Here is a 21879-nt window from a genome sequence, read left to right as displayed (position 1 = left end):
AATTTCTTAGGGAAAGATTTTTGCGCTTGGCCAGTGGCAGGTGCCCCTTCTCCTGTGTCCGTCTGTGAATTCCCTCTTGTGGCCGTGAAGATGTGATTGCTTGAATTCTGGAAGTGGAATGGTTTTGTACAAACGGCCAGTGATTTTGGAACTGGGACTTTGGGGGAGCGAGGGGAAACTACAGATTGCAGAGGGATAGGGATATTGGTGTTCTCCAACAATACTTCAGGCTTTTACTTGGCAATAATGCTTGTGTACACTCTCTCAGTCCAGGATGCTGACACGGTCCTGCAGCGCAGTGAGGGGGGTGTGGAGATAGCACTCCAGTATGCTAAAATGTGGTGCAAATATGCTAAGGATCTGCTGACCTGGATGGATAAACGATTCACTCTAGGTAAGTTCTGTTCCACACTCTCCTTTTAAAAGCTTTCCTCTTAATGGTAAGGTCTGTGCAGAAGTCTAGCCTTTTAAGTTAACATTATGGGGATGTCAAACTCCTTCAAAAGTTGGAGCATTTATTAATACTCCTGAGCTGAGGTGCATTTATCTATGTCTAAAGTCCTGGCAAAAGCCATGAGGAAATTAAGACAATGTTGTTGTTTTTTCCAAAAAACGTAAGGTGTTTATCATAGCATTCCAATGAAAGTGACCTCCATGGGATTAGTCTGACCATTTTAATTCAGGCGTGCGTGACCTGCACAACACCAGTAATTCAACATCGTAACTCATATGTGAACTCCAGTCTCACTCACACATTACACTGCCTTAATAGACAGTATTCTTCATGCTTGAAAACATTTACATAGACATGTCTAGAAGTGTCCCATTAATTGCAGATACCACTGAGTAAACTCTGCATAGCACATCAATCATTTTTAAGTGTCATAATATTTACAAATGTAGCATAGCTCTTTCAAAGGCACTCTGTCTAGGGATTTAAGCAGCTAATTCCTGAACAAAGTCCACTACAAAATACTTGGAAATCCAAGAGTGAAGAAAGCCAGAATCTGGCTAACATTCAGACATCAAGCAATTGTAAGTTAAGTTGTAGAAAACTCAAACTAAATCATCTATCACCTCTTAGAAATGCTTTAAATAGATTAGAGGTTTAGCAGCATGAAGTCTGAGCATTCCTTGACGGTTTTCTGGAGTGTGGGCTACTGGTATGTTAGTGGTGGGGCATGGAAACATGACAGAAGGAGAACTAACAATAGACTTGGGTGATATTCATCACGGGAGGTACCTACAGAAGGATGCAGGCCATGTACATTGCTCGGTGAAATTTCATGCAGTGTCTCGGTTGAAATCAAATCCTTGATAATTGCCTGTCATCCTCAATGACCTACCCTGATCTTGAGAGGTGCGGCAGAGGAGATTATAAGAAGATTATGGAAATAAGCAGATTTGTAAATGTGGTGCGGCAATGACGGCATGGATTATACAGTACAAGTGATAAGGAGTTCCACAGACTGGAGAGAAGCGATCCTTTATATAACTTTTTGCAGTTCATCCACTGGCAAACTACCATTCCTTTTACAGGACTGCCAGGATTTCCATCTTTAACCCGTGGGAAGATGGTTGCTGCTACCTGTTAATTGCATTTGTGTTGTGCTCTAGATCATGATTTCTTTTTCTTGTATAGAAATGTTCTCCAGTTTCATCTTAATTTAAAATCCCACTGCTGCAATAGGCATCTGGTGTGATCAAACCACAAATGTAAAAAGTGGAGAAAAAAGTAAGATGGTTAGATGTCTTCTTTCTTAAGGGTTGCTCTGGAAAACCATGTACAGTATTAGAGCATAGTGAAACCGAATAACGCAGGCAGGAGTTTGCAAAGCTAATGTAATTTGTGCACCAGAAGAGCATGAAAACCTGGCCAGATCATGAATTTACTGTGCCAATTCATGAAGATGAGTTTTGTCTGTCGAATGGTAACATTTACCCAATCTGAAATTCTTTCCAGTAGTGAAGTTATTGATGCATCTTAGGATCATCAGACCCATCACTGTCGCTTACAATACACTGCCACAGAAAGGAAAACTATATGAAGTTCTGTTTTGAAAGAGCTCTAAATGTTTGCCTTTCCCTTCCAGAGCAAGAGTTCTCAAAGAACATGGTGAAAGCAGCAGAGACCGCCAGGTCCATTGTCACTCAACAGGTCAGGGGTCAAAGTGATTTAATTGCTCAATGCATGGATTGATCTGTTCAATTACCTCTTTGTAGCATAAGTGTCTCGCCAGGACTGCAGTCAGGAAGCATAGTCTTGGTGGAAGCTTGTCAGTGTGTCTGTGAAGGGTGATATTTAGAAATCTGAGAATTTAATTTCAAATCACTTTTCGATGCCCTGCCCAAGCTAGTCTTCATTCTAGACGATCTTGCTGCTTCACTGGAACCTTCACAAAAGTCTTCATTTTTGCAAAAGTTGGAGACACTTCCAATGTTTTAATAGCTGGGAACAAGTGAAAATGAATCGCATTTGTTCCCACGTCAAGCTTCAAGCACCTGACTAAGAGCTTTGCTGAGACCCAAACACCTGCTGTAGGGGTCTCAAGGATTAGATTTAGAAACGCCTGGCCTAAGGATTAGAATGCTCTCCTTCTAGAAATAAGACAAGGAAAGCCCTCTCTCCAACTTCATCATTTATCAAAATCCCATGTGTTCAAAGTTAGTTTTTAATTAAAAGATTTGGTACCTTATTTGTGAAAGGCTCTGAGATAGATGTGTGAGGGGTATGATGTCATATAATTGGTTCTTTTCTCTATAGGATCTGATGCCCCTGCAGTACATCTACACCATGGCCGTAGAACATGACATCAACTGTTGGGGCTTGATGAAAAATGTCACAGAAACTATACAGCATCGTTGCTGCCAGGTATGGACACATGACCGTGGCTTTAAAGCTGAAGGACTCGCACAGAGGAGCTGCAACATGGAGCAGTGGTTAGGTCTCTGGACTCTAGACCAGAAGGTTGTGGGTTCAAATTCTGGGTGAGGTCTTGTAGGAAGTTATTACCCTTAAATTTCTCAATTGTTATTGCTCTAATAATTTCAATTGGCTTTCCTTGTAAAATAAATGAAAGGAGACAAGCCTAATGTTATTAAATAGAGCAAGTGTATATGCAGCCATGAAACTCTTAATGATGGGTTTAATTGGTCTAATTTGAAACTTACAAGTGTTTAAGGTGCTGCTGCTATAAAGAGACCTAAAACACCTGAAAAAAACCAAACCTAAATTTAGTATAGTTTACACAACCCAATATGATAGACGCGTACTCAGCCCACAGTGGTTTAAATCTTCCTGGGAGTTTTCCAGGTGATGGAAGACTTTCCACATGTACTTGCCTCTTTGGCTTTGATTAGGTACTGATTAATTATTGATGGTCTTACCTTTTCCAGGCTCTGGCTTCTAAGAGGAATGAGATTGACAAGTGGCGCCGAGAGTTCAAGGATCAGTGGATTCGGGAGCAGAGGAGAATGGTGGGGCCCTTAAACAGTCTCTCCCCACCCCCATTCCCATCACCACCAGCGCATTTTCATGCCTATCTGTCTGACTTCCTCAATTATCTGTCAGTTTCTCATGCTTATCTGCCTAACGTGTTTCATATTTGTCACTCTTAGCTGTCCGCATGGCATATCTGAGCTTCTAGGGGAAAATCATGTAGAAGTAGTGTTGGAGGACCAGTAGGTGACGCTCTTTCTTCTACACCATACATTCCAAATCAAGGGGAACTGCTCTGTCGGGTGTTGTCCTCCACATGAGAATATAAACTAAGGTCTTTCTGTATGTATGGTCTTTAAAGATTCTGTGACATTACTCACAAGGGTATGGATTTTAGCCCTAGAATCCTGGCTAAATTTCACAGGATTTATTAGTAATGTGTGAATGGGATGACCATTTTATGCACATTTTTGGCCCTTGTAAGCATCTCGGATTGATTTTTGAGAGCCAACAGTTAGACACTGAAGAGCGTGGAGTTGATTACCTGGGGTGGAACACACTACTGGCTGTTCTGTACTAGCCTGACGCACTAAGCAGCATGAAGGAACAGAACACTGAACAAGAGAATTGGATCATAGAAACAGCTCGTCCCTGAGTAGTAGGTGGATTGTAACATACTTTTTGATGAGCATTCAAGTAGAAAAATACAAATGGTTACATGCTCAACTTAAAAGCACAAGGTCACACCAATCCTGGGAAACAAGGGTAATGGGGTACAATGCTGTGGTTACAAAAAGCAGACATGGGTTGGAGCATCGGCACTGTGGCTAAGGTTCTGCACCTGTGGCTGGAAGGTTGCTGGTTCAACTCCCGCGGCCGGCAGAGGACTCCTACTCTGTTGGGCCCCTGAGCAAGGCCCTTAACCCCAGCTGCTCCAGGGGCGCCGTATAAATGGCTGACCCTGTGCTCTGACCCCAGGCTTCTCTCTCCCCATCTGTGTGCCTGTGTGTCTCACGGAGAGCAAGCTGGGGTATGCGAAAAGACAAATTCCTAATGCAAGAAATTGTATAAATTTCTTGTCGATAAAGTGATCTTATCTTATATTGCCTTACATCATGTCACTTCCAAGTGAATTGCGTGCAGCCCATCTCTAACATCCTGGTTTTGCCTCCCCCCTGCAGAGCGAGGCGATTGCGGCTCTGAAGAAATCCCGTCAGCAGTACATCCAGCGCTGTGAGGAGCTGGAAAAAGCGCGGGCTCTGAGCGCACGAGCAGAGGAGGAGAACAGCAACACCACCAGTGCTGGCGCCAGCGGCAGTAAGATTGTTGAGAAGCGGAGGCGATCCCGAGACGAGGCACAGATCAAGGTCAGAGTTCGCTGTGCGCATAGGTCAGACCTCCCCCGGAAATGCTTGATGTACAAACTGGGTTCCTGTATTTCATTGCACAGCTGGAGAATTGAATCCAGCTTTTATTGACCAGTTAAAGATGGAACATTCATCTGATGGGGTGTACTGTGTATGGGAGGCAAATTTCAGTGATATTGAATGAGCATCTGAAAACTATTGTTGGCCCAATTACACTAGGAATGTAGGATAGAAAAAATGACAGTACATTTTTAAACCTTTTTTTACAAAAAAAAATATTTAAATGAAGTTTAAGAAGTAAAACAAATATTTTTCCTTTTACTTTTGAAGAGTATATGAACATCCAAAAATGAGACTTCTTTAAATTTCTTATAACCAAAAGCCATCCATGGTCAATTGCTAAAATAAACTTGAATTTCTTGCCAAATCATTTAAAATGGATTTTCTCAAATGGATATTCAAAAAATCCTCATATTATTTGGCAAAACTTGATTCAATCAATGTTGCTTTGTAAGTGGAATTGCATAACCACTTATGCAATTCAAGGTCACGCCAGAGCCTATCCAAGAAAGCACTGGGCACAAGGATACTCCCTGGACATGATGCCGGTCTATCATAAAGGACACACAGACACACACTTGCACACCATTTTCTGGGAAAATGTAAGGGCCAATTTTCCCAGAAGTCAGTCAGCTTAACCAGTAAATCTTTGAACTGTGGGAGGAAACTGGAGCAGTCTTTCTGACAAAAACACAAACTCGATGAAAACATGCAAACTCCACACAGATAGCACATCAGGGATTGAACCCAGGGCCCCAGCGCTGAGATGCAATGCTGACCCCTGCACCACCATGCCACCCCCTCTCACAGGATGATGTCTTCTCACATTAGGTGCAGGAGGCTGAGATTATGTACAGAAGCTGTGTGAATGATGCCACCCAGCGCCAGCTGGAACTGGATAAGACCAAGGAGAGGATCATTGTGCATACCCGCAAGCTCATCTGCCAGGGGGACTTTGTGCTGAAAGAGGTGAGTGTCTGGACATGAACGCTGACCGCCTACTGGGAAGCTGTCCAGTCCCGCTGTTGAAGCTAGTACCCTTTTAGTGAAGTACAGTGGCTCCAGCAAAGGAATAGTCAAATTTGGTAATTCCAAGCCAGACTGTGAACCTTCTAATTAGGTAAAGAATGACTGAATTTATCCTAAATTGCTTAACTGACTTGGCTACTGAAGACCACTTTGATCATTAAGCATGAGCTGGCGCAATGACCTTGCTGTGGGCTGGAATGGAGGTGCCAAACTTGATGACCGCACTACCACTCTTTTTCCAGCCCATACAGGTGCACAGCAATGCTCAATACATTACACTACTGTACCATTCATTCATGCAACAGCTAGATGGGATCCTGGGGTTAATTACTACAAATACTACTACTACTACAAACAAAATGGGCCAGATGGACCAAATTCCACTTCTCACTGGTAAATGTTATTATGAGAAATACACAGCCTTCACATTGTGGATTATACTGTGCTGTTCTCAAGCTTTGTTGGTCCATCCTCATACCCTTGACCATTATATAAAGTTGCTTGTCCTCTGTCAGGGCTCTGTAGCCCTGGACCTGGAGAGTGTTTGAGTTTTATTCAACCTGAGCTCTGCATGGCATAAGGGGATCAATCTGTTGCTTAATTTGGAGAAGTTGAGCAGGAGTCTGCAAAGCTTATCGACAATGTAAGACTTACACCTGCAGGACTGTGGTGTTGATTCAGGTTCAGTGAACAACAGCAGTGTTTTATACAGCTATGTTTTGTGTGCAGTGCACTTCCAATCATGCAAGTCATAGTCGACAGCAGTGGTGTTCTTGCTGAGCTGATCTAGTGCCCTCTGGTGTGAACTGCCAGTACTCCCCATGGATGTATTTGTACAGTATGTTACATTTCATAATTCCTTTCACTTATATAGCGCTTTTCTGGACACTCCACTCCAAGAGCTTTACAGGTAATGGGGACTCTCCTCTACCATCACCAGTGTGCAGCCATAGTGTGCCAGTATGCTCACCACACACCATCTACCAGTGGGGAGGAGAACAGAGTGATGAAGCCAATTCAGAGGGGATTATTAGGAGGCCATGATTAGTAAAGGCCAATGGGAAATTTGTCCAGGACACTGGGGTAACACCCCTACTCTTTTGGAAATCACCCTGGGATTTTTAATGACCGCTGAGTGACCACAGAGTGGTCATTAACCTTGGTTTTACATCTCTTCCAAAGGACGGCACCTTTTTTTTTTTACAGTCTAGTTTCCCCATCGCTATCCTGGGGCATAAGAAACCATACAGACTGCAGGGTGAGTGTCCCCTGCTGGCCCCTCTAATCTCTTCCAGCAGCAACCTTAGATTTTTCCCAGGAGTTCTCCTATCCAGGTACTGACCAGGCTCACACCTGCTTAGGCTCACACCTGCTTAGCTTCAGCGGGCTGTCAGTTGTGAGTTGCAGGGTGATTTGGCTGCTTGGTCTCTAGTGCACAGTTCTCACAATACAGTTTTTCAAGCTGGAAGAGTAACCTTGCAAGCGCCCTATTGGGTTCTTGGCACTAGATCAAAATCAGTTACTACATCTAGTTTCTCATATTTAGCTCATACTCTCGAGAGTTAATTCCTTTGCCTGTGTTGCACCCATTCACTTTCTTATAGGAGCCAAAGGGATGTAACGTGATGTAGGTTTTTAATGCTTTCAGACTTCCAGGCTTCAGTTGATGTTAAATGTAAATAGATCAAGGGGTTTAGTTTCAAGCAGCAGATTTTCTTTCAGTGCTTAACTTCAGCATAGGATTTGACGCATTAAACACAACGGGTCTTATATGCACTCAACCATGAAGATCTCCCCCCAGTCTAGCCTCAGTGGAACCCATCTATTATAGATTGCTCAGACAATGTCTTTGTTCCTCCCTCCCTTCATCTCTCTGAATCCAGAACACCATCAACATGTTCTACTATCAGAGGCAGATGACCGAACCTGTTCCCCTGGGCTACCACAACCTGGATCTGACCTGCCGTCCCTTTGAGCCCGGGGAGTCCTACGTGCGCTACATCTTCAAGAGACGCCGCAGGGAACAGGTTCAGAAGACCTTCGCCTTCCAGGAGTTCAACGAGTCGAGCAAGAGGTGGGATGGAGGAGCACGGCCTTACTCCAGCACTGGCCATCGGCTGATTGTTGGCTCCTTAAGGGCCTTGTCTTGATAAAACAAAGCTGCTGTCATAACGCCTGACTAAAATCACCATCTGTGTTTTCCAGACTATAATTCTCAGAACATATTCCATTTATCCACAGAAATTGAATAACTTAGTATGCAAAGCAGCAGCAGGAAAGGAAACGCTCAAAATGTGTGCAGGTATTGCAGCAAATTGCAGGACATACATGCATTTCTGTGATTCTTAAATTCAATCTCCATCTAGTTTCACAAGGCTTTAATGCAGTGGTTCTTTAGCTGTGGGACCTTGAGGTTGTGAGATGCCCTTTCTGGGGAAGCACGATGTGCCAGATTTGCTTTAGAATGTAATATTTGAAAACACCTCAATGATTACTTGAAATTACCTCAATACTTTTTTTAACATGTTGGATAACCAAAGAGGTGCAGGCTGCAGTCAAGAACTACTGCTTTTAATGCATTCTCTCAGGTCTCCCTCTAGTGGTCGCAAGAAGACCAATTCACCCTATCCAGTTCCTGAAGAGACCTGCGTCAAACGACCCTCCAGTGCCACTGAAAGCGGTAAGCCCTTACATTATTCTGAGTATCTAGAAGTTTGATCTCGTGAACTGTGCAGAACGTGATACAGATAATTGCAAAGATGTTGGTGATATGAGGGTATTTCATTCCATGTATGCTCTTCATTTACCTAAATCATCCCAGAAACCCTGCAGGCACACGTGCCCTACTAGATAAGAATTGCAGACCGCCAGTCTAAGGAGCTGACAATATTTTAGCCTGCTTGACTCTCCAAGATGGGAATTTTGAATACGTGGTAGTTTAACATGGTTTTTAGTTTTGAAATGAATAACTACCTCGAGGCATTGAGATTTAATTGAGCAAATTCGATGTTTTCAGAAAATTGGAATGTTCAGTTATATTCCCCCTGTTTTGTTTATTTTGTATAGGTTAAAAGGTTTTGTTTATAACTGTGTATGCGGTTCACTGATGTACACAAAGAGAAGCTTTACTTTTATGATTCATACAGAATAAAATAGCAGAAGGACATTTAGGACTCTAAAAGAAGAAGCTTTCCAGCAAAGCAATTAGCAGAAGTCAAAGCTGGCTGAAACAAAAAACATTGTTTAAAAGCTAAGCATGTAATTAATTTAGCTGTTTACTGAACAGCATACAGCCTACTGTATATATAGTTTTGGGAAGTGAAGTATTGTGGCTATAGCAAAGGGGTAGTCAAACACGGTACTGCCACTCAGGACTGTGAACCTAATTGAAGAATGAGTAAATTTATCCGTAATTGCTTAATTGACTTGGCGACTTTGATCATTAAGCATGAGTTGGCGCAGTAACCTTGCTGTGGGCTGGATTGGAGGTGCCAAGCTTGATGACCGCACCACCACTTTTTCCAGCCCATACAGGTGCACAGAGACGCGCAATACAAGCAACTACCAGCCTGTTGCATGCGGTTCATTCAAACCGAACCAAGTGGGCTCCCGTATTAGTTCGGGGTGTCTGACTGTTGGGGTTTTTACTGGGCTCCTCATTTTCCTCCTGCAAAAAACGTGTAAAATGTCAAATTGCTTTTTATTGTCCCTTTCAGAGGAGCAGGGGCCTGATGTCTCATCAGATGGTCCTAATACAGCCAGTGCTGGTCAAGAATCCTGAAGGGAACTAACCAAATGAACATAAAGGGCCCAATGACCCTCTGTGCATTCGAACCCTTTTTCGTGCCCTTCTGAACCTTTCAGGCTCGTTTGCGTCAAATTGGTTGGCTTGATTTCCTACAACTGCAGAGCTGATTAACCAGTTCCTTTAAGCTTTCACAGTGATAGGACCTGAGGTTCCGATCACATGTTTCTGCACAGGCATGGTTGCGAAGTGTTAAAACAAGAACAGCATTTCAACAAGGGCTGAAGTTGAGATCTGTGGTTTTCGGCTTTCAGTGAGCAGAACGTTCTCTACTTTGGTGTACTGTGGTACATTTAAACCTTTAAATGCTGGTGTTTTTATTTTCTTTCTTGCCTCTCTGAAGGAGACTTGTTTTATGCTTTTCAGCTGCACGTAATTCTGGATGTACAAAGACCGGGATTAGTGACACTGAGAGCACTGGAGGAAGCCTGGAGTCCCCACAGTCAAGCCCAGGTGAGGTTCTAATGTGCAGATACATGGTGCTCTCAAACAGCTGTATCATGTGGATTGTGCACTCCAGAGCTATTATGATACACATCCAGGTGGAACCACACGATACATTACCATGGTTTCCAAGGGTTTAAATTGTACAGAATACTATCAAGAGTGCACAGGGTCCTATTTGTATATGTGCAAATTGTCCATATTGCAGAGCCTTCATTATATTATTTGAATAGACCAGCTAACTTTTAAAGTTCTTGAAGTGGGGGGGGGGGGCACTGTTCTTGGTCTAAACAGCTCTTGGATGGAAAATCCTTAAACTGAGCTTCAGTAGCATGATTAATGAGTTCTGTGTATCATTCAGCTCATCAAATGCTGCAATGTGACCATGATGTTCATCTTCTTGTACTAAATGCTGTTGTGTTGGCCATCCTTTAAGTAAGTCAAACTTAAATTTAAATCTGCATTAGGGCTATTCCTGCAGAAGTACTGCTGAATACAGTGTAAATATATTGTTCCTAAATCTAGAGTTCCTTTTTCAGTCTTCTTACCCCTTTTCAGTCAACATTTTCTATTGTTTTTATTTAAAGTACCAAATTATTCCATTATTTGATCTGTTAAACGTTTTGCATGGGCTGTATTTATCTGTAGCTCTTTTGCTGTTGAAGGTATGAGGTGTTACTGTGTTTTTAACAGCTGTGCTCAACCAGCATGCCATGTCCCATTTCAGCAGCAGCTGGGGAAAATTCAACTTTTGGCAATAGGAACTGAGAGAAGATTGAATGTGGCCTTATTCACATCTCCCTCCAAGTAATAAATCTCTTTAACAGCTCACCCAAACCGGAAACTTCTAAAAGCGCCTTCTACTGGTACAGTGTCCTCCGAGGACCTGGAGGATAAGGAGGCGGGACAACTCTATGAAGGCAAGTGTTACTCCTGCACAAATGCATACAGTTTGCCATGTTGCTCGTATTTTAAAGTAGAAACTTCAGCCAAATAGATTGGTGAGTCAGTAACAAATAACCCGGAGATCAGTTTTTTGCAATTTCCCTCACAGGATCAATAAAGTATACATCTAATTCTGTCCATTATCCACGGAGATAAACCCTTTACATAAGATTACATGCAGCAGGTTGGCGCAGTAGTTTACATTGCTGCCTCACAGTGCTGGGGCCCCGAGATCAATTCCAGACCTGGGGGGTGCTATCTGCACGGAGTCTGTATGTTCTCCCCATGTTCACTAGGGTTTCCTCCCACAATCCAAAGATATACTGGTATGTTAATTGGCTCTGGGTGATTGTATGTGTTCTTTGTGTCTGTCTGCCCTGTGACGGACTGGCATCCCATCCAGGGTGTATCTGCAATTCCAAGACAAGGGTTTCTCGCATAACATCATCACAGAGCACTTTGCCTTATCAATCCCTTTGAATAGGAGTTTAAAGACCACATAAATCCCTAATCCCCAAATCTGTCTGACTAATTTAAATCCTTCAGTCTATCGGTTAACGGCACATGTGGTACTCACTAGCTTATGACTGAGATGTGCCAAAAGTAATTCTTTTAACGGAAGAGCAATAATAAGTATTGCAATAATGACACCTACAACTTTATGAAAATTATGATTAACAATGAGTGTGTGTTCTGTGATGGACTGGAGTCCTGTCCAGGGTGTACCCTGACAGGACAGGATCTGGCTCCCCCACGACCCTGAATTGAAAGAAGCAATTAGAAATTGGGTGGATAAAAGAAGGCACTAGAATTCCCGGTATAAGAGGAAGGTGATGACGGGCGCGTCCGTCTCGTTCTCTCAGATGCCAGCGAGTCATCGTCCGAGAACACGGGGACACTGGGGAGCATCTGCAAGATCCGCACTCAGTCCCGAGCCGCACAGACTCACCGGCTTCGCAAGATGAAGGGAAAGATGGCGAAGTGCCGGCAGTGCGACAACTTCATCCTGGTCAACGGGATTGAGTGTGAGGAGGTAAATGGAAAACCAGAACTGGCAGCGCCAAAGATGAGCGAGCCAGCTCTTCGCTGACAGTGACGTCTTTATACGCAAGATCTTTGAGCAGCCCAGATAAAATAATAAAAATCCCAAAGGAGGCTGTGGCTTTTCAGGCGCAATATATAAGACTTGAATTTTTGAGAGCAACCGTTGGTCAGATTTCCTTTTTTAAAACCGGCTTTGTACATTTTTGCCTTTGTGTTTTTGTTTTGGTTAAATAAAATTTGGAAATTGCATATGGAGTACAGCTCATTCGTCTCATCTGATCTTTCCAGATGCGTTGATGTTAATACCACTTTCTTTTAAGGAGCATGCAATTTAAGCTTTTTCTTGGTATCCCGAGAGATTTTTGATATAACACCTTTTTTCTTGGTCATGCACTTTAGCACAATTGGCTTTCCAGAATGACTCGAGCATTCGGGAAAGTATTGCTGTAAAACACTGACATTTTCCGATGTGTTTTGGGGATCTGACATGTTACATCACGAAGCTCGTTAGTGTTAAACACGGTGGCAGGGCAATGCTTGATAAGAATGAGAGTGAGCTTCATGATAACTATCTTGTTGTCCTGCAGTGCAGTCTGGTCCTCCACAGGAAGTGCCTGGACTCGTGCCAGCAGGAGTGTGACCAGAGGCGGGGTTTTGTGTTTGGTTTGGACTTCTCCATGGTACCCAGGGACTTCCCAGAGGAGGTGCCCTTTGTGGTGCGTCGCTGCACAACTGAGATTGAGAGCCGGGCACTGGCCGTACAGGTAGGCATAACGGGTCTCTGCAGATGAATGGCCTCCTTTTTGCCAATAATAATTACTTGCACTAACAGCACTTTTCTGGACACTTTACTTAGAGCGTTTTACAGGTAATGGGGACTCCCCTCCACCCCCACCAGCAATGTGTAGGCACACCTGGATGGTGCGACAGCAGCCATAGTGCACTAGTATGGTCACCACACATAAGCTATCAGTGGGGAGCAGAACAGAGTGATGAAGCCAGTTCACAGATGGGGATTATTAGGAGGTCATGACTGGTAAAGGCCAGGGGGATATCTGGCCAGGATGCCAGGGTAACACCCCTACTATTTTATAGAAACACCCTGGGATTTTTAATCACCTTAGAGAGTCTGAACCACCTTTTTACAGCAAAGTGTCCCTGTCAATCTACTGGGGCATTAAGACTCACACAGACCGAGGGGTGAGCGCCCCCTACTGGCTCCTCTGATACTTCCAGCTACAACCGTAGCTTTCCCAGGAGGTCTCCCATCCAGGTACTGACCAGGCTCATACCTGCAGAGCTTCAGTGGGTTGCCAGTTTTGAGTTGCAGGTTTTATATGGCTGCTGGCACAATACAATACAATATGATCAGATGACACCGCTGTCGGATGTTTAACTGACACGGGCGTTTTCATCTCTTTCAGGGCGTCTATCGCGTCAGTGGCTCCAAGCCACGCATTCAGAAACTGTGCCAGGCCTTCGAGATACAGCGGGATCAGGTGGACCTGTCGGAGCACTCGCCCCATGACATCACTTCTGTGCTCAAGCACTTCTTCAAAGAGGTGGGGGCTGCTTATTTCGGTAACTCCAGTTCAGGTTTGACTGACTTATTAGTTGCATGGCAGTACCAAGGTTACCTTCCCCTTCTACATGAGATACTGGTGGCAAATGTTCTGTTGAATGAGTTGTTTAAGATGGGTAGGTTTTTTTTACATTTAATTGAACATTTCCATCCCATTTTTAGATTACCGTTCTAATTATTGAAATTGTGGCTTTGACAGCTTGCTCCAGTTAAAATTACACATGTAATGGGAGTGCCCGAGTGTCTGAAACAGTGAAGGCGCTCATTCAAAGCGCAGAATGAGCTTTACAATCCAGACATGGCTAGTCTGATCCAGGTTGAGTTATATTGGGATTCCTGTAGTGGTGCTGTGCAACTCATGTCAGCAGGGTTGGCCTGGGATTAGTCATCCAAGCCTCTCTTGGCCTTCTGATAGACGAAACTGGTGACCTAAAGGTTTGCAGTGACATCAGTGAGAGATGCGCCATTCTCCCATTCAGCCCTGACTCTCCTGTTGAGCACTGTGGAGCTTGCATCACCTGCCAGTAGTTGCAGGTGGACATTTAAAAAAAGGCACGACTGTACAGTAGGTCTTGTTCTCCCCAGAGGGGAATAGGAATTGCTGGAGCGCTTGAGTTTCAAAAAGTAAAAGAAGTGTTTCTCTATGGAGATGTATATGTATCGTTACAGATTGTAAATTTCTTCTATTGGCAAAACTGGTCAAAATGTGTCCTGCTTCCAAAATGCAGTGCGTTGTGGACGTACCATAACGGACGAATACATGGAATTGATTTTGGTTTTTGATTTGTGGTGGTTTAGCTGCCTGAGCCTTTGGTTATCTTTGACCTCTACGATGACTTCATAACTTTGGGAAAGAACATCCAGCGGATGAGCGAGAAAGAGACGACCGCAGAGACTGTTTCAATGGAGGGGGACCTGGTGCAGTGTTTGAAGGACCTTCTGAGCAAACTGCCAGTGTCACATTACAACACCCTGCACCACCTCATCACCCACCTCTTCAGGTACCACCCAGGCCTTGCTCTGCTGCTGCTATGGTGGATTAGCAATGACTACTGGATGTTTTCAAAACTTTGCAAATTTAAGACTTGCATCCTTCTCAGCTAGCCCTTTTAATTTGTGATAATGGTGTTATTTCTTAAGTTCATCTAACAAAATGCAAGAATTAAAATGTCAGCTCCAGTATGAGCTGACCCTATGATTCCTAGATGTCAGTGCTAGAAGGAGCTTATGTACTGTACATAGAGAACTGTATTCGTACAGGAAATTCAAATGTTAAACTTTCCCTTTATAGACTTAAGGGCAGGAGGAGGGCAGAGAACTCCTAAATCTAAGAAAAAAAATGAGGTCTACCGCTGATGGATTCGTCTCTCTCCCCCCAGGGTTTCAGAGCAGTTTGAGGTCAACAAGATGTCCCCAGAAAACCTGGGCATCATTTTTGGGCCTACCCTCATGCGCCCCCTTGTGGCAGGGGATGTGTCCATGATCAATCTCTTGGAGACCAGCTACCAGGCCGTATTAGTGGAGTTCTTCATTACCCACTATGAGCACATTTTTGGGACGGAGAACTTGCCACGCTCTTCGCCTGTCTTATCAACGGAGCCAGGAAGTCCCAGGACACAGCAGCCACCTGAACAGGCTTCTCCAGTCAGCCAGGAGCGCCCAAGGTCTTTAGAGGTATTATGGAACGCTGGACAAGCACGAGCCAGAACCTAGGAAATCGAAAGACTTAAATCTAAGACATGCAAAGCTAATCCAAAATGATGGCAGACAAAGTATGAGCATAGCAGATAGTGACCGAGATTACCCAATGGCAGGGCACCAAGTACCGCTGGGTGTAGGATTGGTCAGTCTTTCCAGACAACATCAGGTCCGATCTATACCATATCATTAGTCATTTAAGAAATATGCAACACGGTAAAATTCATTTGAGCAGCACGGTAGCGCAGAGGTTAGCATTGCTGCCTAACAGTGCTGGGGCTCTATGTTCAGTTTTGGATCTGGGGTGCCATCTGCTTAGAGTTTGCTTTCTCCATGTTTGCTTGGGTTTCCTCCAGGTCTTCTGGTTCCCACAACACAGTTCAAAGACTTACTGCTACTGTAGGTTAATGGGCTTCTGGGAAAAGTGGCCCCAGTGTGAGTGTGTGCCCTCTGAAGGTCTGGCATCCTATCCGGGTGTATCCTGCTTTATGGGTTAGGCTCTGGCTGCCCTGCCCTGTGACCTTGAATTGGAAGAAGCATTCAGAAAATGGATGAATGGATAGAATCCCATTGGCCCAATGCAATTGAGTGGGCCTGATGTGATCCATGGAGCTCATACCTTACCACACAACAGTGGCTGTGAAATTTCTGTGATAGATTGTTTCAACTTTTATTTTGAACTTTTAAATTTTATTATGTGGCATTTTCCACACTTGGCATGGCTAAAGGTTTTGTCTTTGATGTTAGGTCTTCCCAAGAGCATATCTGTCAAGGAGGTTTTAGGAGGGTAGATGCATTCTCTTTATATCTGGCAGAAGGCAATATCCAGACTGGTTCAATGACTGCTGCCAGAAAAAAAAAGTTTTCTTTCTTTCACCACTGTACAATACCTCAATGGTACATTGTGATTTACTACTTTGTAGGTAGTAAGAAAACAAAATGATAAACTGACACCATACATATCACTGTCTAGTTGTGTGTTTTGGCCAATTCTAAATGAGACGGAGATGAACAGTGTCTGGGCTTCAACAGGTTGATTTTCTTTTATCATAATTTAAAGTTGAAAGGTTATCATCTCCTTTATTATAACCTCTTGACCCATGTCTGTTGTTGAACATTCAGTATTAAATTGTGTGTGAAAATATAGTTGGGAGAGATCCATAGAAAAGACAAGGCTATGAAGCCACCCCTTTGTGACCGAATCAGTTTGGAGTTTTGTTAATGAACACACAAGGCAGTTCCACCGCCATTCTGCAGTTACAATTTATTTTCTTGCCAGAATAACAGTGCACAAGGCCTAACCTTAAACTAGGACTAATGCATTTGTGGCTTTCAGATTAACATGCCGAGTCTTGCTTTTTGTGCTGAAGTGTGCAGTCAATGCTCTGTGCTTGAGTCCTAATGTGTCCTTTGATTTTATTTTCAGCTTTTCTTAAAAAGCTACATTTTGCTCTGGCTTTTCTCATTAACAAAGTTTGATAATGTGGGCAAAGTTAAATACATAAGGAAGAGGACAATGTTAGACACTCTTAAGAACGTGGCTTGATTAAACTACACTGCCTTGAGTTCTTGAGCAGCTAACCATTGAATTGATTGAATCCAGTTTAGTGTTAATTTGTCCTGAAATATTGCTTTCTACCATACAAAACCTGTTTGATTGATATTACTTGTTTATTTTGCTTGACTAGCTCTTTACTGTGTATAGTTGTTGCACTTTAATGTGTTGGACGTTTGGATATGCTGGTGGACATGTGGTTTTTACTGATTAAATATTAAAGTTCTTAAAGGGGAACTGCAGTCCCAATTTCTCAGTTATTAAATTGCAGTAAAAAAGAAAAATCATTTTTGTTATAGAAACATTTTATTAATTTTGAATTAAGCACAAAATCAATAACTTTGTACAGCTAAGTTTTCATGTCACAAACTCACATTTGAGTTCCCACAAACTGCAACATGATGCGGCCCTTCCTGCTCACTAGTCACTGTAATGATTAATGTAATGTGATGTACAGGTTGTGCAGCAGGCATTTCAGAAAGGTTCCAATGTTAACTCTGCATGCAGTTCACAAGTAAATTGTTTTTATGCCAAGTATTTGTTGGCAAACCCTTATAGAAATCAAGAGAAGTATTTCTACTTGAATTAAAAGAGATGTATTTACAAGCCTGCTTGTTTACAGTGTAATTGGGCTGCTTCACCTAAACAGACGTTCTGTTGCCTTATTCTAAATTGCAGAATATGGCTCTGCACATGCCTGGAAATTTAGTCTATTTTGTGATGTAAATTGGAGGTTTAACATGTTACTGTGTACATTTCACTTTAATTTTGGTTTGAAATGAACTCATCAATGCCGATTCTTTCTAACCCTGAAATATAAAAACAGCATTGCAGTTCCCCTTTAAGGGTTTTTACATGAGCTACATTTTACGCTAATTGGATGCAGTTTGTTGCGATCCTTGTGGTCTTATTGTTGGTTAGCTGGGAGACTCAAGTCACCTTCGTGCACCTGTGATAGAGGCAGAGAATGTGAGACAGTAAGGTAAGAGGAGAATGTAAGCTCATTCTAGGAATGAACTTTAATGAACTGCTTGCAGCGCTCAATGCTTTGAGCATGTGAACATTTAGCAGCTAAATAGACTCATACCCCAGTTGTCTTCCAGCATGTTGTGGAGTGCATAGAGTCAAGGCAAGGCTTTGGACTAACTGCTTTGGGGGTTTTGACCCGTTTGGACTCCCATAATAGGCACAGCTGCTTCCAGAGTGGTTGTAAAATGCTGTTCACCCACTATAGAACTTGCATGTGTCAATTGCTTGCATACTAAGAGCTCTGAGTTACAAGATTAACCTGTCTAGGGAATGGCCCTGTGTGTACTCGGAGCCAATGAGCAACTGGAAGCAAATCTCTGCAGACCAGGGAGGCAGCTATGCTATCACTACCACCCTTCCCTAACATTTTAAATTTTTTTTATACAAGATATCCAGGAGCTCTCTCACTGACACAGGCCACAAGGACCACAAAATAGAAGGGATCATTGTCAGTTGATGCTTGCAGGAGTAATAATTCTATGTCAAGCATCGGCCAGACTGTACCGCACACATAAGGGACAAAGGCAGTGGTCGGTGACATTCTGAGAGAGTCAGGGAGAGAAATCAACCTAGAGTTGGCTCTTTACTGTTGCATAGCGTACGTGACACTGGCACCCCTCTGTGCCTCTCTCTTGGTCTCTAACAGAACCTTGCAATGAAGAGAGACTCGAGCGAGGGCTATATATCGGACAAGTCTTCGTCCAATGAGGCGGTGGATCAGCTCAGCCCAGAGGCCAATGACAGAGCAGGTAGGCGGGCCAGTGAGGGAGAAGGGACAGTGTATCTGCCAGTGAAAGCTTACTGAACAGGCATGCAGCGACTGCTTTCGTTTGCCATTAGAGCTGAACATGGGGCCACTTAAAGGCAGTTGCTGCCCCAAACTGAACACCTGCTCATAAATTACTGGCACCGAGTTGAGTCTATATGCCAATGCCGAACAATTCCATCTGAAGTTCCGAGTTAATGGAGTATCCCCTTGCTAATGAGTGTTGTCTGTTTAGGGTTCCAGATCGAGCTGGTTTTAAAAAAGTAGTTTTCGTAGGAAATTACTTGTCTTTTACACACAGTTTCAGGACCTCTAATGCATCTCTTACAGTTGTTAAAGGCCAAGAGCCCTTTGTTGCACCTGCTTTTTTTGGATTTGATCAATTTGCAATGCCTGCTGTTTCTGCCACATGCCAGTTTCAACTGTGCTCGGCTATGTGGTTCATTATTTGTACACTATGCTTGTATATACGTTGGCGCTACGTTGCGTTATGAGCACAACCATCTAGGAATTGAGCTGAGCTAGACGCCACTGATGTTAAGATGTTGAAAGCAGAGGACATAGTGAGCGTGTTCTCTACAGCTCCTTTTCTCTTTCTGGCATGTGTGTTTGTTTTGTCTTGCTCCTTGGCCTGTGTCCGTACATCTCTGTTGTGTCTCTGAGTTGATCTCCTCATCTGTTCTTCTCCTTAATTCTCCAGGTCCTTTCTTCTCACTCCTTCTCCGTCCTTCTTTTTTCTCTCTCTCCCGCAGCTGTGGACTCACCTGTAAGCGAGGCCGGCGTTCCAGAGGAACAGGCCGAGGAATCGGAGATGGTCACAGGAGCTCAGTCAAGAGGTCACTTCAGTCGGCTGCCCATCAAACATTCTCGGCAGGCCACTCCCATCACAAAGACCCGGACTGGAGCCCTCCGGGACGGGGGGAACCCAGAGGGTGAGGGGTGTTCCCCTCCTCGGCGAACCGGGCCCGGCAGCGCCAACAGCAGCCGCAGCTCTTCACCGGAGGCCGGCGCGCTGCGGCAAACCCGGCGCAGGCTAGAGATCACCCCTGAAACCGCCCGGCTGCTCCTGAAAGCTGGACACCACCCAGAGGAGGAACTCCTCCCCGTCTGCTCGGGCCTGCGTGACCCGCCCGTCCCGGAGCGCACCACGGAGGCGGATTCAGGTACCGGCTCCACCAGGCAGCTCTCCCAGGCCGGCTCGGGCCTCGGACCCGAGGCCAGGCCTGCTGAAGGCCCCGCGGGCAGCCTGGCCAACCTCAACACCAACCAGTCCAATAACAACACTGGCAGCAGGGCCAGGCCTGCCAGCAGGGACAAGTTATCTTTTAAGAGACATCCGGGGGAAGAGCACACAGCCCAGAAGGTTCTCTCTGGACTGAAGCTGCGTCGGAGCGACTCAGAAAAGGGCAGCCAGGTCCGCTTTGTGTGATCTGGTGGTACTTAACCTCCTCCCCCACACCCTGGACTCAGTTCAAATTATGTGAAGGGTCGTCCTAGACAGACAGGTCTCATGCAGACCAGGCACTAGAGGCGGGCAACGTGTGTTGTGATGAGAACACTTGAAAAACGTGGCCACCTCATTCCACCCCACCGAAGATAAACTGGAACACCTCCATTTCCTTCCGTTCCTAGCTGGAAGAAACCAATTATTTGCTCCCTTTTCCTAAGGCGGGAATGAACTCCACGTTTTCAAGCGCTGGCGATCTCTGGCTTCTTATAAGCCAGTAAGCGGCGGGGAGGGAGACTGGTCACCTGGCCCGACCCGGAGAGCTGCAAGTCCTGTGTCCTTCGGCGATTTGAAACTGACGCGGCCGATTGGTGTTGGCAAGGAATCCGTTTCCTTTCCCTGAAGGAACAAGTGTTGCTTCTGAGAGCTGAGGGCCAGCTGTCTGTTCTGGGCCGTCACTGCCGTTTTTGTTCAAGGAGGTGCTGGGACACATGCTTGTGGTCACATTTGGGATATGCTGCACTGTGTTTTGTGTGTGTATATATATTTTAAAAAGGTTTTTTAAAAGCAACTGCAAGGTTATGTGCTGTTAAAGGTTAAAGGAAAAAGCACTTATTCCCTCTTATGATGCGAAATATTAAACTAGATTTTTCCAATACACATCTTGGGTATATGGATTGTTTCATGAGTTGTCTTTGGTTTTTTTTTTTAGTTACAGCTTTAATCATTCTAATGCTGAACAACCTGTGTGTCTATATATTTTTAACACAATCCTTTGTTTGTTGTTGCTCTTTAGATTGCAATTGTGGTGAGCTCTATTTATCGTGTCTTTTATTTACTTCAGGATGAACAGCGACACATAAACCAGAGACTACAGGACATTTAAAACTAGACACAGGAAGCACATATTTACCACCAAGAATGGGAGTGTGGGAAGAGCCTGTTACTTTTTACTTGCACAGTCCTAAAAATGTAAAATGAGCTAAAATCTAGCCGATATCAAAACGGCATATAAAGGGAAGGCAAATATTTTTACACACACGGTTGTGGCGGCGCGCACCGAGACTTGGTACCTCCCAGCGTGCCGAGCTCCTGATATGACTTCAGTTCAACTCCCTGCTCCTCTTCAAAAACAACCCATTACAGAAAGGACCGAAATACCTTGGGGGTTGGTAAATTCCAGAAAGTATATGTCCCAAGGTGTTGTAACAGGACATTATGCAACAATAGTTACAAATGATAGATCATTCAGACAATTTAGCCTGTTTGGTAGTTAGTAGCTTAATGATCTGAGGATCTAATCCAGCTGTGGGTATTGGTTTCTACAACGTGGCTGGGAAGCTTGTGCCACACTCCCACAGCCTTTTGTGTAAAAAAGTGCATCCTAGCCTGACTGTAGTTTCTTGAAAAGTGAAGTTGACATGCTTACATTTTGTGTTCACTCAAAAAACATTTGATTCAAAGCTGGGTTCTGAAAAACTGTACAGCACAGAACAGTGTTTAATAACATGGTCTGGTTTGTAGATTTCAGTGGGCAATTCCATCTCCAAATATTTTGAAAAGAGTCATTTTCAGCTGGTATACACCTGCAGTCGTATCTGTTGGATAGGGGAATGTGTGTTTTGTTATTTACATACAGTACTGTATGTTGGAACAATTTGTGATTTAA

At 44.0% G+C, this 21879-nt stretch overlaps 1 protein-coding gene across 3 annotated transcripts in view; it reads left to right on the top strand.

Annotated features, from left to right (window-relative positions):
- Positions 1 to 20870, top strand: part of gmip (GEM interacting protein) — a 51159-nt gene extending 30289 nt beyond the window's left edge. For all 3 annotated transcript variants that reach the window (XM_015349228.2, XM_015349229.2, XM_015349232.2), the window contains 17 exons: positions 269 to 394; positions 2094 to 2158; positions 2765 to 2872; positions 3397 to 3477; positions 4621 to 4806; positions 5698 to 5835; positions 7779 to 7969; positions 8484 to 8575; positions 10067 to 10153; positions 10972 to 11064; positions 11953 to 12122; positions 12721 to 12897; positions 13558 to 13695; positions 14514 to 14716; positions 15095 to 15389; positions 18644 to 18746; positions 19516 to 20870. In XM_015349228.2, coding sequence (XP_015204714.2) covers positions 269 to 394; positions 2094 to 2158; positions 2765 to 2872; positions 3397 to 3477; positions 4621 to 4806; positions 5698 to 5835; positions 7779 to 7969; positions 8484 to 8575; positions 10067 to 10153; positions 10972 to 11064; positions 11953 to 12122; positions 12721 to 12897; positions 13558 to 13695; positions 14514 to 14716; positions 15095 to 15389; positions 18644 to 18746; positions 19516 to 20192 — 2930 coding nt within the window. In that variant the 3' untranslated portion in view covers positions 20193 to 20870. The remainder of the gene's footprint in view (positions 1 to 268; positions 395 to 2093; positions 2159 to 2764; positions 2873 to 3396; positions 3478 to 4620; positions 4807 to 5697; positions 5836 to 7778; positions 7970 to 8483; positions 8576 to 10066; positions 10154 to 10971; positions 11065 to 11952; positions 12123 to 12720; positions 12898 to 13557; positions 13696 to 14513; positions 14717 to 15094; positions 15390 to 18643; positions 18747 to 19515) is intronic.
- The last annotated feature ends 1009 nt before the right edge of the window (positions 20871 to 21879 follow it).

Source organism: Lepisosteus oculatus, chromosome 11 (genome assembly GCF_040954835.1).
Source record: "Lepisosteus oculatus isolate fLepOcu1 chromosome 11, fLepOcu1.hap2, whole genome shotgun sequence".
NCBI classification, from domain to species: domain Eukaryota; kingdom Metazoa; phylum Chordata; class Actinopteri; order Semionotiformes; family Lepisosteidae; genus Lepisosteus; species Lepisosteus oculatus.
The sequence above is the reverse complement of the archived record's forward strand: the minus strand, read 5'-3'. Positions and strand labels throughout refer to the sequence as shown.